The following is a 13,824-nucleotide window of genomic DNA, read 5'->3' as shown; positions in this document are numbered from 1 at the left end:
CTTATGCGTTCGGAAAGAAAATGTTTCAATAAAATAAAGCAGATCAATAATTTTTTACAATTATCATCAATACTATAGCAGGAAAGAAATTGGTAAATTTTTTCTTGCTAATGTTTTTTTTTTGTTAATTCATTCAATAATCATCTTTTAATGCTTTCACATTAATCATCCAATGATTGATTCGAGAATTTTTTTTTCCACAGAATATTTTTCGCATACAAGTTTTAGAGAAAGAAGAGAAAAAAAAATAATGATGTGATGTAAAAATAAAATCAATGAACAAACATACATACATACATAATCATCATCATTGATTTTATTGAAATAAAATTAACCATTTTTGATTTTTTTTTTTAGTCAATGAAATTTAATTTCTCTTTCATTCGGTTTTTTTTTTTTTGGTTCGCTTATTAGCTCTGCAATGTGCCAATGCATCACAATGCAAATGAAGCACAAACAAAAAAAAAGTGTTATTCAAAAATGTCTGCTGCTCCATTATGATTGATTTCTCAGTTTTCTTTCAGAAGAAGAAGAAGAAGAAAAAACAGCTATTTTTATACATAATATATTTTTTTTGCCAACCAATTGCCACCTTTGAAAATAATAATAATAATAATAACAGTAATCGATTGAAGTCAAATAAATGATAATCAATAATAATTGGCCATTTAAAAAAGGGAGTCAATGAATAAAATTTGAATCGAATATGATGAAGAAAAGAAGAAGAAATTTAAACAGTCATTTCATTGTTATCATTATGATTGTCATTATTTTTTTTTGTTGTTAACAAATGAATTGTCCTTTATATTTCTTAGTTAGATAAATATTTGGTTCGTTTATCAAATGCACTCAATAAATAATCAAAAAAAAAAATGCTTGAACGGAGTAATGAATAATAATAATAATAAACGAAACGAAACGAAACACTATTGATCGTGTATAATGAGGACAAAATGATTAACGGTGATGATTATCGAATAGAATAGATATTATTTTTGGATATTCAAGATTCTTATATCGTTTCGTTTTTTTTTGCAAACAATTGAATCAATAGTCCATATTTGAATTGTCGATTGATGATCATTTGTTAAACAAATGTCCCTGAATATAATATTCACTGTCTATCCTGTTGGGAGATGAACATTTTTTTTATTATGAATAAATAAATAAATGAAATGAGATGAATAACATCATTTTGGCATCATTTATTTATTGATAATGATAGTTCATCTTATACAAATAAATTTACCATCCAAGATGATGATGATTAATTTTCAACTTTTAGTTGGACAATTGTCAATTTTCTTATATTCAAAAAAAAAGAAAGAATTGGATCATTTATCTACCTATTTTTTCTTTCAATGCAATTACAGAATGTAATATGTCACATTCAGCACCATCATCATCATCATCTCAATTTAAATTGAATTTGATTCAAAACAATTTTTCCCTCTCTCTCTTTCTCTGAAATGTCACATTCATTTAAACATACGGACATACATTTTTTCAAAGGCCATATTTCATTATTAGTGTGATAATAATAAAAATGTTGAACATTTTTTTTGTCATTTGAACATCATTACTTTTAGAGAAAATTCCAAACTTTTTCTATTGTCCAAAGTTTGTCCAATCCAACATACGCATCACCATCAACATACCACGACAAAATGATCATCATCCGAAGGAATTATTGAATTAGGTGACATTTTTTTTGCCCAGAAAGAGAATTTAATATCCATATACTTTATCAAGAATACAATCCAACCAATAAAATTATAGATTTTTATTTGTAAAAGTTTAAATGTTAGTTATATTCTTAACTTACTTCTCGTATACAGAATTTCGATTTCATTTTCATTTAAGACATTTCTGTAGATTTCATAGAATCGACAGATTTCTTTTTTTTTCTTTAAAACTATCGAGACCTGCCACTACTCACATACAAACATACACACAGATATATAGTTTGAATTGATGGAATTCATATTAAAAAAGTGAATGTGTAAACATTTATCAACTAAATACTACTAAATATTTATTTTTTTGACAGTTAAAAGAATTTCTCATTCATCATTTGTTTAGAAGCAAATAATATATAGATCAAATTTTACCGCTGCTTATATTGGATATATTTTGTTTGACAAAAAAAAAAGAAAAGAAAAAAGAAGATAATGATGAAATAATGTTGTTGGCATTGATGTTTATGATGATGATAATAATAATAATAATAATAATATTAATATGGTAGTTTGCCATCATTTTTTTCACTCTCTGTTTCGATCGATTCTGGTATTATTGTAGAATTCGTTGATGAATAATCAAGTAAGATGCTATAGTCATTAAATACACAAACATATCACTCACAAACATTAACGAATTTCATTACATTTCAGTTTCATTCGTCATTCTATTACATTCAAAATACGATTGCGCACACAATCGTCATTTATAAAAAGGGGAAGGAAATTTGACAAACAAACAACTGATAAATACCATTCAAATATAGGAATTCAAATCAGAAGTAAACGCGGCAACCAAAAAAAAAAAAAAAAAACATACTGTGTTTTTGTCGTTTGGCCAAATTGGAAATTCTTCGTTAGTATGTTGTTTTTATTTATTTATTTCATTTTGAAAATTCCGAAACAAACAATTTATCAACGCCAAACAGAAAAAAATCACCGCAACATTCAAAATGATTGAATCGAATTGAATTGAATGATAGTGAAAAAAAATTCGTTTGAAAAAAATAAAATAAAATAAAGTTTCCAGTTGCCTTTTTTTTGTTGATAATTTCAATACAAATTGAAATCAAATGTTCCTGAATAAGGATAACCACATTTCTACAACTTTTTCATATAAAAAAAATAATCTTAAATTTTGTAACTAAAATGAATCCCTTAATACTGCAGTCTTAACAACTTTACAGTCATCATTTCACCATTGAATTAAATTTCCAAAACTGGTGAGAAGTTTCAACTTTGTTCCAAACATTTCAAAAACAAAAGTTCTGTTTTTTTGCAAAGAAAAAGGTTTGTTGACAAAAAAAATTGACAAAAATTGTCCATAACATACATTTCCAATCGAACCAATCAATTATTTTCTATTGTAAGATTCTTGAAAATTATTGTTTTTCATTAAATCAAAAAAAAAATTCCCTTATCACATTGGGCATCCAATCATTAATACAAACCCATTTCAATTCATTCATTCAATTTTTTTTACACCTTTCTATTTTTCAAAAAAAAAATATTCAACTGTAAATGAATATAATCTTAGAACACACACACAAAAAATTTGAATAACTTCCTTCAATCATTGTTTGTGTATATGATTTAACGCCCTTATCATAATCATCATCATCATCAACAACAACATAAAGATGTGTAACAGCGTGCCATCACTTTTCATCATCTTATGTCCGTGTGTGTTCACATTATATACATTTGATCTTTTTATTTCCCCTCTACTTGAACAAATCATTACATAGACTGAGAACAAACTTGCGAGAGAAAGAGAGATATATAAAATAATATTAATATATAAAAAAAAATTCAAATCTCATGTTCGTGATTGATGATAATGTTTTCGGATACTTTCGGTCATTATTTAATACAAGCGGGTAAAATACACACATACACACACACAGACACATTCATGAAAACTTGGTATTTTCTTTTTCTTGGACATTCGTTTCCTTGTTCATGTATTACAAACCGATTTACTTATGATTATGATTACACACATACAAATATTATTTCATTCATATGTTTGTTTATTATTATTATTATTTCATTTTCTTAATCTCATTATAATACAACACGCATACAACATCAATATACGAAACATTCATTCATTCATTTGTTTATCCATAATGATTAGGACGATTATAGATTTTATTTGAACAAAAAAGGGCCTTTTTTGTACTAATGTCTTTTTTTTTGTTCCAGGATCATCATAAACATAATTTTTTTCATTGATGATGATCAAAATTATTTATGGTAATTATTTGTGTTTATAGAAAAGATTCAACAAACAAATTTTTTTTTTTCATATTTTAAATAGTTATTTTTCTCATTGATTAACAAATATTATTGACAAATAACATACATGGTTAACATTCTTATTTTTATCATTATGTAGGTTCTTATTTTTATCATTGTTTTTTTTTAGTTCAGTAAAAGAGAGGAGAGTAATATCATTCTACGGAAATGTTATCATTTTTTCTTCATTATCTTTCTCTTATTTTTTTCCGAATAAATTTTTTTTTTCCGTTGACCATTTAGAGTTTACATAAAAAAAAATGAAAACTCTTGTTTTTTCACTTACACACATACGCTGAAACAAATATGATTGTTATTCATATTTTATCGATTAAATTCAAGTTTTTAATACGCCCGGGAGACAATCAATTCGGATATTGTAGGAACAAAAATTTGATCAACCGAGACGGAAAAAACAAATCTGAATATATTGAATGAATGAATGATGAAAGTTTATTTGTCTAAACATTATTATTATTTTCTCCTCATCCTTTTCCTCTTAAAACACAATTTTTTTTCATTTCGATTACAATCCCGAATTATAAATCAAGTCCTACTTTTAGCTTGAGACAAGCAAGATACAAGACCAGACACGATAACATCATAGATAGATATTTTCTCTGAGAAAAATTAAAAAATTATTTTAGAGAAAATAAAATCAATGAATAAAAAAGAGAGAGAGAGAAAGAGTGATGATAATGAACGGAAGAGATTGGAAAATTTTTCGGGAGAGAAAGATTGTTAAGTATGAAAAAAATTCGGGCCATACAAAAAGAAAAAAGAAAAGAAAAAATCACTGTATGACCTGCCATCATTTCATCATCTTTTTTATTTTTATTATAAATGTTTGTCCGTTGTATACGGCGAATAAATAAAAAAAAAAGTCGGAAATGAGCTTCTTTATACTGTGCTCAATCAACTATTGAAAACGAACAAACATACCTGAATGATTGAAGATTAGAATGAATGAATGAAAAAAAAAATGAAAATCTTTTGAAAGAGACAAGCGAAAAAAAAACTAATGATTTCTTTATGACGAATGATTATGATAGTGAAAGAGAGAAAGAGAGATGTTATTTTTTCCCGAAAAAAAAACAATTTTTTTCGGGCAATAATGGGATTTGTTTCATTCAGTTAGGTTGCTTATTTTTGTGTCCGTTACAATCAAATCGTCGAATGTATTTTTTGAACCGGTGTGCGTGTGTGTGTGTGTGTAAATACTGTAATGTTATCGTTTTTGATTTGAAAATATTTCTTTTAATTATCACATTACGGTCATCATTGATTAAATTAATAAATTTCTGTCTTGTTTTTTTTTCTATCAATCGGATGAAGAAAAATTGTGTGGTTAAAATTTCGTGTATTTTTGTTTTTTTTCAATTTTGTTGTTGTTGTTTATTTCACATTCAAAATCTATCTGTGTCGATCGATTGATTGTTGGATTTTGTCAATGTTAGTTTTTTTCTCAAAAATATGATCGTATCATATGTCTATGTTGCAAAAGTTGTATGGTGAATTATTCCTAATTAATGGATCCATAAAAGTCACTTGTTGATTTCATTTTCAAATTCTTAAATATCAATTTTTTGTGTTTTTTTTGTGTTGTTGTTGCTTTTTTTCTGTCATAATCTGATGTTTAATCATTATTATTTTTAATTTCAATAATTTTAAAAAAATGACTTCGGAATCAACGACAACATCGTCTTCAACTACGATGATTGTCAAAGAATTGAAAACTTTCAATGATGATAAAGGTATTTCTCACATTCAAATTTGGATCAAATTTCATATTGAATTGCAGACAAATAAAATTTAATTCACTTCCTTATTTCACTTTTTTAACTTGATTAATTTTTTTAGATTGCGATCATACATCGTCACTGTTGAATGTTGAAAACTCTTCAAAAATAATTAATCAATCAGCTAGTCATTCTATTTCAAATTCGTCAAGTGTTGAAAACGACGACGACAACGACAAAAGAAAAGAAGAAGAAGAGTTAATCTATTCGATGAAATCAAAAATGTCCATCACAAATGATCATATGGTTCAACATAATAATCTAACAGCATTATCTTCTAACGAATCAACAAAATTAGCAACAAAAATCAATAGAAATTGATATAGAAACAGAAACACCAAATGGTCAACCATTAAACACATCGGATACTGAAAGTGAACAAAATTGGAATGAAAATAATTTCGTCATGGATGAAAATGTAAAAGAAGAAGATAGCCAAGTTGAAGATGAAATCGAAGATGATGATAATAATGATGATGGTAGAAATAGTAAAATAAATGATTGTAATGTTAATGACAAAAATTCGACAAATGAACAAAAATTTCCCGATCCTGATGCAATCAAAATGTTCGTCGGTCAGATACCTAAAGAATGGAATGAATCTGATTGTCATAAATTATTTGAAGAATATGGAGAAATTTATTCATTAAAAGTATTGAGAGATAAAGAAACAGGACAAAGTCGTGGCTGTTGTTTTGTTACATTTTTCAGTCGCAAATCAGCTTTATCGGCTCAAGATGCATTGCACAATGTAAAAACATTAGAGAATATGCATAATCCAATTCAAATGAAACCGGCCGATAGTGAAAATAAGCAAGAAAGAAAAATTTTTATTGGTATGTTGTCGAAGAAATACAACGAAACAGATGTTCGTCAAATGTTTACCCGTTTTGGTAATATTGAAGAATGCCTTGTACTTAGAGATTCGAAAGGAAATAGCAGAGGTGAGTTGATTTGAAATTGATTTTTTAATCAAATTTTTCAAAAATTTGTCTATAATCTTATTTATTTGATGTTAATAGGTTGTGCTTTTGTAACGTTCAGTACAAAACAATGTGCAATTAATTCAATAAAAACGATACATAATTCAATGACAATGGATGGTTGTTCATTACCGATTGTGGTTAAATTAGCTTCTAATAATATTCCTCAACAAAAACAATCTATAAACCTTACACCAGCGAATAGTAAACATCATCATCATTCATTATCTACAAAAGATTTTTTCGTTACTAACAAAGAAAATTCATCATCAACAAATATAGTTCGAAAGCTAGTGCCACAGATTTCGAACGGTACAAATCTTCTGAATAATAACAACAATCAACTTCGCCATCAAAACAATTCTCATCAACATCCTCTATTTTTACATCCGACCTCGCTTGCAGCTCAATCATGTATAGTTCATCCGACACCACAATTTGTATCATTAGCAGCGGCTGCTGCTGCAGCTGTTGCAGCTTCTGCATCGACCAATAATAATTTTAACATGATTATGGCGACTAACAACAATAATGGAAATAGCAAAAATAGGAATAGCCAATCGGATTCCGGCTCCGGATCATCAGTGATTTCATCGGGTTCTTCAACACCAGCCAGTCACGGACATTCACGACATCACCATAATTATTCGAAGATTTCATCGTATCATCGACAATCTTCAAACGGTCATAGTGGTAGAAATGGTTCTTCTTTAAATCAAAAACAGCAAAAACAATATCAATCGAATACGGCAGCTGCTGCTGCTGCAGCCGCTGCCGCAGCTACATTGGCATCAACAAATCCTTATCTAGCATTGGCTGCTGTCGCTGCCGCAGCTCAACAACAAAAACATCAACCATCATCGACAAACCTATCGTCTCAACAGCAACAATCACCGCATCAAAATATACTTGGTCATATGACCACGAACATGCATCCTGTAACCGACATGACATCATCGATTGTGAATATGAATGCAACAGCTAATTCCGGAAATCATTCATCATTTTACAGTGATCCTTCGAATATTTTTATCTATCCAAAAACCGCAGACACTAATATAACATCCAAAAATTCAGCTGATCAACATTCCCTATTTAATAATAATAATGATCAATCAATTGTTGATCACCATCATCATCCTCATTATCCATATCATCCCTCAATATCATCGGATTATTATCCAATGAATCCATTGTATATGGTGCCTAATTGTTGGCCTAGTCAATCGGTCATCAACCAACCATCACCTTTTTATTCAACAACGAACAATTGTTCTCCATTTTTTGGTGCATTTTCGCATCCATTACCGAAAGGTCATCACCATCATTCACCATATTTAAATCCACTAACAAATGGATCTTTTGGATTTGCGCATTTAGGACCATATTTAGATCAACAATATGGTGTATCAGCATTTGGAACATCAAATATGGGTGTTATTAATAATGTTAAAGGTAAATCACTCATCAGTAATACCGGAAATAATGGAAAAACGACTACGAAAAGTTTAACGTCATCAACAACGGCATCCTCATCATCATCATCATCAGCATCGAGTAGTATTGATTCCTTGAATGGTGTGCATCAACCATCAATATTAGAAAATGTATCAACAATGGCCAGCATAACTGTGAACAAACAATCTGAAGGACCAGAAGGAGCCAATCTATTCATTTATCATTTGCCATCCGAATTTGGAGATTTTGATCTTACAACAATGTTTTCATCATTCGGAAATATACTTTCTGCCAAAGTTTTTGTCGATCGTTACACAAATCTATCTAAATGCTTTGGTTTTGTTTCATATGATAATCCTGAATCAGCACGTGCTGCAATTCAAACGATGAACGGTTTTCAAATCGGACCAAAAAGGCTAAAAGTTCAACTGAAAAGAAAACCTGATAAGCCTTATTGATTTATTTAAACATCATAGACTCTTTTTAAAAGAAAAATTTAAGCTTATATATTAAGTTTTTCATCTAATAAGTCGGAACTATTTTTTTTCTTAATTCTTTATTTTTAGCTAAAACCAAACAAAATATATTTCAAATCAACCAAAAATCTGAAAATAAGATTTGATCTTGTTTTCTCAATTATCTATGGACTATTCTATGTTATCTTTATAATTTAGTTAACAAATATAAACATTATATTTTGATTTTTGTGGATTTTTTTTTCATTATTATTTCAAATTTTTTGGAATGTGATTTCGATACCATCGATACTGAGAATCCGATATTTAGTGGAATTTTAATCACATGTTGCTCATATGTTATTTTACAAATCTTGATATTCTGAATCTTATATTTCGAGTTTCGTAATTTCTGTCACAAAAAAACAATATGAACAAATAAATTATTGATTTTTTTCATTAAATGTCTGATCTATTAATTAATGTATTCGGTGTGTTGGGTCTAGAATGTTCAAGACTATATTGTCATTTTCAATTAAAGTTGCCATTCTTGAATGTTGTTTATAAAAATGAAACTTTTATGCTGAAAGATGTTGATAATAAAAGGTTTTTCACAATTTCAAATGATGAAAATTCCGATTTTTTACAGTTTTGTATTCAAAGTATTGATGGATCCGCAATAATCATTGATGGATTCAATACAGAATTAAACGATATTGATGATTGTATTTATTGTGTTGAATTCGAATCTCCAGCAAATCTCAGCATTGATGTTCATCAAATGAAAAAATTGGTCGGTTATTCATCTCATCATGAGGATTATGTGGAATTTTTTTCAGTTTTGAATTTTGAATCGAACATCGATGAATCTAAGCTGCCAAAACCGATTGAATTTGATAAATCTCTATTGAAAGTATTTTCTCGACCAAATCCGGAACTATTGAATGACTGGCTTTTTTGTCATAATCATTCTCATCATAAGGAAAACGTTAATATTTTATCGTCGATAACCGAAAATTATGGACCATTAATTTTAGATCATATCGAACAAATTGTTCATCTTTTACTGAATGAATCTGATGAAATTCTTTTTGAATCGGTTGAAGATAAAGCTTGTAGTTTGTATATTAAACTTAGACAAAGGTATTTTTTTAGTATGTGTGAAAATAGTTCATTTTTTCAATGTTTTGTTTTCATTTTAGGGATTGTTATACAACGTTCGAAGATTCTAAAACAGAAAATAACAAACAAATGATTCGAATAAAGTTGCAAAACTCTTTACTTGTATGGTATAAAATCTTTGTTCCGCCTGATATATCATTGAAATCTGATCGTCACAATCACGATGATGATAATGCCATTTTATTGAGAAAATATCGAATGTCATTTACCACAGATTGGTATCTGATCACCGATGACCTATTTAAATCCTTAATAGATCAATTGAAAATAAACTCAATTCAAATAAAACGATTTTCATCGATTAAAAATTTCATCTTCAACAGTCCAGATGATGCTGATGCTGATGATTTATTACATGATCATTGTACAATAAGCTTCCTACCATCTTATTCTGTTTCTTTGACATGAAAAAATAAATTTATTTTTTTCAATTTTGAATTTTTTTTTGCAATTGGTTGGATCCAAATAGAGGATCTATTTACATCGTAGTAGGTGGAAATAGTTTCTGAAATTATGCATCATGAAATTAAACGCGTTTGTTGTGGATCTCAGCTGCAAATGATTTGTGATTTTTTTTGTCATTGCATACTGGCGTTGTTATTATCTTATTATCGTGATCATAGTAATCAAAAAGAAGAATAATTTTCGATACAAATTTGTGTGACGAAATCCTTAATCTCCATTACCAGCTGTCAGAAAAAATTGAAACGACAATAACAACAACAACAAAGAATCAATCAACTCATTACTCGTGTCATAAATTTTAAACACTTATTTAGCATAAGTGGATCATGGTAATAATGATGATGACATTATCTTTGTCAAATCTATAATGATGATTATTTCATTCAAATTGTCGCTATTTTTTCCTGTCAAATGATCACTTTTTGCATGATGTATTCATCGGCGGAAAGAAGAGAAGCAGACGAAAAATTAGGTGTGATATAATAATGCGACAAAATATTTCATTTTCTAAATAACAAATATAATGAGAAAAACCAATCAACCATACTGATGACGTTGTTTGTCGAATAAAAAAAGAAATGAAATGTCATGATCCAATCTAATTGAAACGGGTTATTTTCCGTATGCATACGATTTAATTATTCGTTTCAATTCGAAATTGATCGATATTGATTGTCATTGATAGTCGTCATCAAAGTCAAACAGATTAATTCGACATACAGGTGGTGAGAATAAAAATTGACAAAAAAAAACAAACGAAGAAAACATCTTATCAAATGCAGAAAAACGCGACAATGATTGAATTGAAAACCGAAATTCTTTTTTTTATGTTTTGGCTTACTCATTATTTCAAGCCGTATGGAAACTTGATTGTAATTTCATTTCATCATTTTTATTATTATTGAAAACATTAATTATATTTTCCTTAAGTCAAGTTTTTTTTATAATTATTATCATCATATGATCTCGTTGTTTTCCATTATCATCATCATCATCATCATCATCAACATCATCTATAAAGCTAGAAGCATCATCACTTGTTCATATTTCATCTCGATAAATATATCAGTTTCTTTGTGTATGGTGAATTTGTTTGCTGCTACAATTTTCATCTAACTAACGATTTAATCTTTATTTGGTGTTTATTCAATATTTTTTGATTTTGTTGTTTATGATCTCTGCATTGAACATCTATTTTGAATGCGAAATTCTTATTTTTTTAATTTGAAAAAAATAAGTTTTTTTTTTGTTAGGATTTCAGTAGCACAAGACTGATTTGTTTGAAATTTATATGAAAGCTCATCAACGTGAAAAATTCAGAATTTATTTAAATTTCAAACATTTCGTACTCGAACTAATAATCAAAACAGATTATTTTAATCTTATTCAATGGTTTCAGTCGAATCATCAAAAACTACAGGTATGCAAATTGTCATTAAAACTAATTCAATTAATTTAATGTAATATCTATTTGTGTATTAATTTTTTAAAAAATGAAATATTTACTTTTTCTGAAACTTTTTATCTTGAATCGGATTCAATAGATGGCGTTCATATGTTCATTTGAATTTGAAATGAACGAAAAAAAAATCTGCAATGAAATTCGATTATTCCGTAAACATGATTAACAATTAAATTGACTTTAAACACGCACATTTAGAATTTAAATGAAAAGAAAAAAGCAATAGTTTTTTCACAGATATCGATCTTTTTATTCGTTTTCGCCATTCTATATTTCAAAATTTTATTCCATTAATATTGATTATGATGAATAAACATAAATAAGACTAGATCCTGTTATGATAATTTGTGTCAATAGTCACGTATGAAAATTTTCGATCCATCTATATTTTACCAATAATCGATCGGTTTAAATAAAAATGAAAAATTGGATTGAAATATTCTTATTAACAAATAAATATGATTTTAGAATCATTCATATATCTTTCATGTCACATGCGAAAATCGATAATAATAATATTGTTCCATTTTGGATTTGTCACAAAAACTAATACAATGAAACAAAATCCAAATCAAATATGAATAAATTCAATACGTAACTTGCTATGGAACAAAAAATGCTATGAAATTGATTGTCATATATTAAACATTGTTTATCCATATAAATGTTGATTCTTATTATTTTGATTTTGATTTCATTATTATCATTATATAGTATGCTATATAAAAATTCGAATGTATAGAATCTATGTAGTTGTTTTCAAATTAGCCGATAGCAGCATTTTTCAGTGATGAGAGAAACAAATGAACAGTTTTCTTGGATCCTTTTTTTTTCACGGAAATTGCTCTCCATAAGAAACTAATAAACAAATAAATGAAAAAAAAATTCTAAATGAAGCCATGTTTCACGTTTGGTTTTTTTTCGTTCTTCCACTTATCGTTATATGAGCAGGAAATATATTTATCTCTAAATTTAAAAAAAAATTCATTTAAATATTCTTTGTATGTGGTTTTCTATGTTATTCTCATTCAATTTATTGGATCGTTCGTTTGTTTTTTTCTGTCGATGAATTTTTGAATGTTTGTTTTTTCATATTTGATCCAATTGAATAAAAACAGCAGCTGTAAACAATCAAACTCTAATAAAATAATTAAACTTGATCAAACAATCCCGGCATTATGATTTGATTGAATTTTGACATTAATTTTTTTTTAAATGTTTGTTTTGTTTTTATTTTGATGGCGTATGATACGTGGAATTCCTTTGTGTTTGTTTATGTGTGAGTGTGGTATATAAGTGTTTCTTTTTCGGTTTCTATGTTTATTTTTCTATGTTCAATGTTTGACGGAAACGAAAAATTTTAATAGTTACATTTTTGAAAAAAACGCATTCTATGTTTTTTGTAATATACGATGACAAAATATTTATTTCTATTCAAAAATTGATTTGAGTGCCTTTTTTTTAAATGTTGTCCGACCTTTTCAGCATGTGACTTGTTTCATTTTTCCTTTTTCTTTATTTTGAAAGAAAGTTTTTTCCAAAAGACATATTTATATAATTATAATTAAATGATAATTTAAATTTATCAACAACACCTACAAGGTTAATTTGGTAAGTTTTTTTTCGTTTATTCAGGTTGAATAGCTTTTCAATTGATTAATGAATAATGGTTTCGCTCGATTATCCATCTTACGCCATAAATTTGGATAAACTAATGTTTGATTCGAAAGAAAAATACACATTGTTTTATCAATTGAAAAATGATCATTTATTTTTTGTTGTTGTTATTGTAAATGTTTGCATGTTAATATGTGTATTTCAGCAAAGAATTTTCGATTCGAACAATGTTTACAAAATTCGATGGTTTTTTTCACGATATGTATCGAATTTTCCTTATTTTTATTTTAGAGGAAAAATGGTTTTTCTTTTCTATTTGTTGAATTATGATGGATGAGTACAGTATCTAACATCTAGCTTCGA

At 27.7% G+C, this 13,824-nt stretch overlaps 3 protein-coding genes across 4 annotated transcripts; all 3 read left to right on the top strand.

Moving 5' to 3' along the window:
• The first annotated feature begins 4,289 nt into the window (after positions 1-4,289).
• LOC142645898 (uncharacterized) lies at positions 4,290-6,160 on the top strand. Its single transcript, XM_075823420.1, has 2 exons — positions 4,290-5,794; positions 5,901-6,160. The coding sequence occupies exons 1-2, from the start codon at positions 5,716-5,718 to the stop codon at positions 6,158-6,160; spliced, it is 339 nt and encodes a 112-aa protein (XP_075679535.1). The 5' UTR covers positions 4,290-5,715.
• An 85-nt stretch (positions 6,161-6,245) lies between these two features.
• Positions 6,246-9,199, top strand: LOC142645896 (CUGBP Elav-like family member 1). Its single transcript, XM_075823415.1, has 2 exons — positions 6,246-6,783; positions 6,862-9,199. Exons 1-2 carry the CDS (start codon positions 6,246-6,248, stop codon positions 8,736-8,738), a joined length of 2,415 nt encoding a protein of 804 aa, XP_075679530.1. The 3' UTR covers positions 8,739-9,199.
• Positions 9,199-10,348, top strand: LOC113792065 (uncharacterized). Of its 2 annotated transcripts, XM_075823419.1 has the most exons (3): positions 9,199-9,341; positions 9,399-9,878; positions 9,938-10,348. In XM_075823419.1, the coding sequence occupies exons 1-3, from the start codon at positions 9,199-9,201 to the stop codon at positions 10,323-10,325; spliced, it is 1,011 nt and encodes a 336-aa protein (XP_075679534.1). In that variant the 3' UTR covers positions 10,326-10,348. The 2 variants fall into 2 exon arrangements, with proteins under 2 accessions (XP_075679534.1, XP_027197737.2); XM_027341936.2 differs by having other exon boundaries at positions 9,199-9,878.
• The last annotated feature ends 3,476 nt before the right edge of the window (positions 10,349-13,824 follow it).

This window comes from Dermatophagoides pteronyssinus, unplaced genomic scaffold, assembly GCF_027571235.1.
Source record: "Dermatophagoides pteronyssinus isolate colony J.1.1.1.1 unplaced genomic scaffold, Derpt_VIB-CSIC_2022.12 sq0028, whole genome shotgun sequence".
Classification (NCBI taxonomy): Eukaryota; Metazoa; Arthropoda; class Arachnida; order Sarcoptiformes; family Pyroglyphidae; genus Dermatophagoides; species Dermatophagoides pteronyssinus.
The sequence above is the reverse complement of the archived record's forward strand: the minus strand, read 5'-3'. Positions and strand labels throughout refer to the sequence as shown.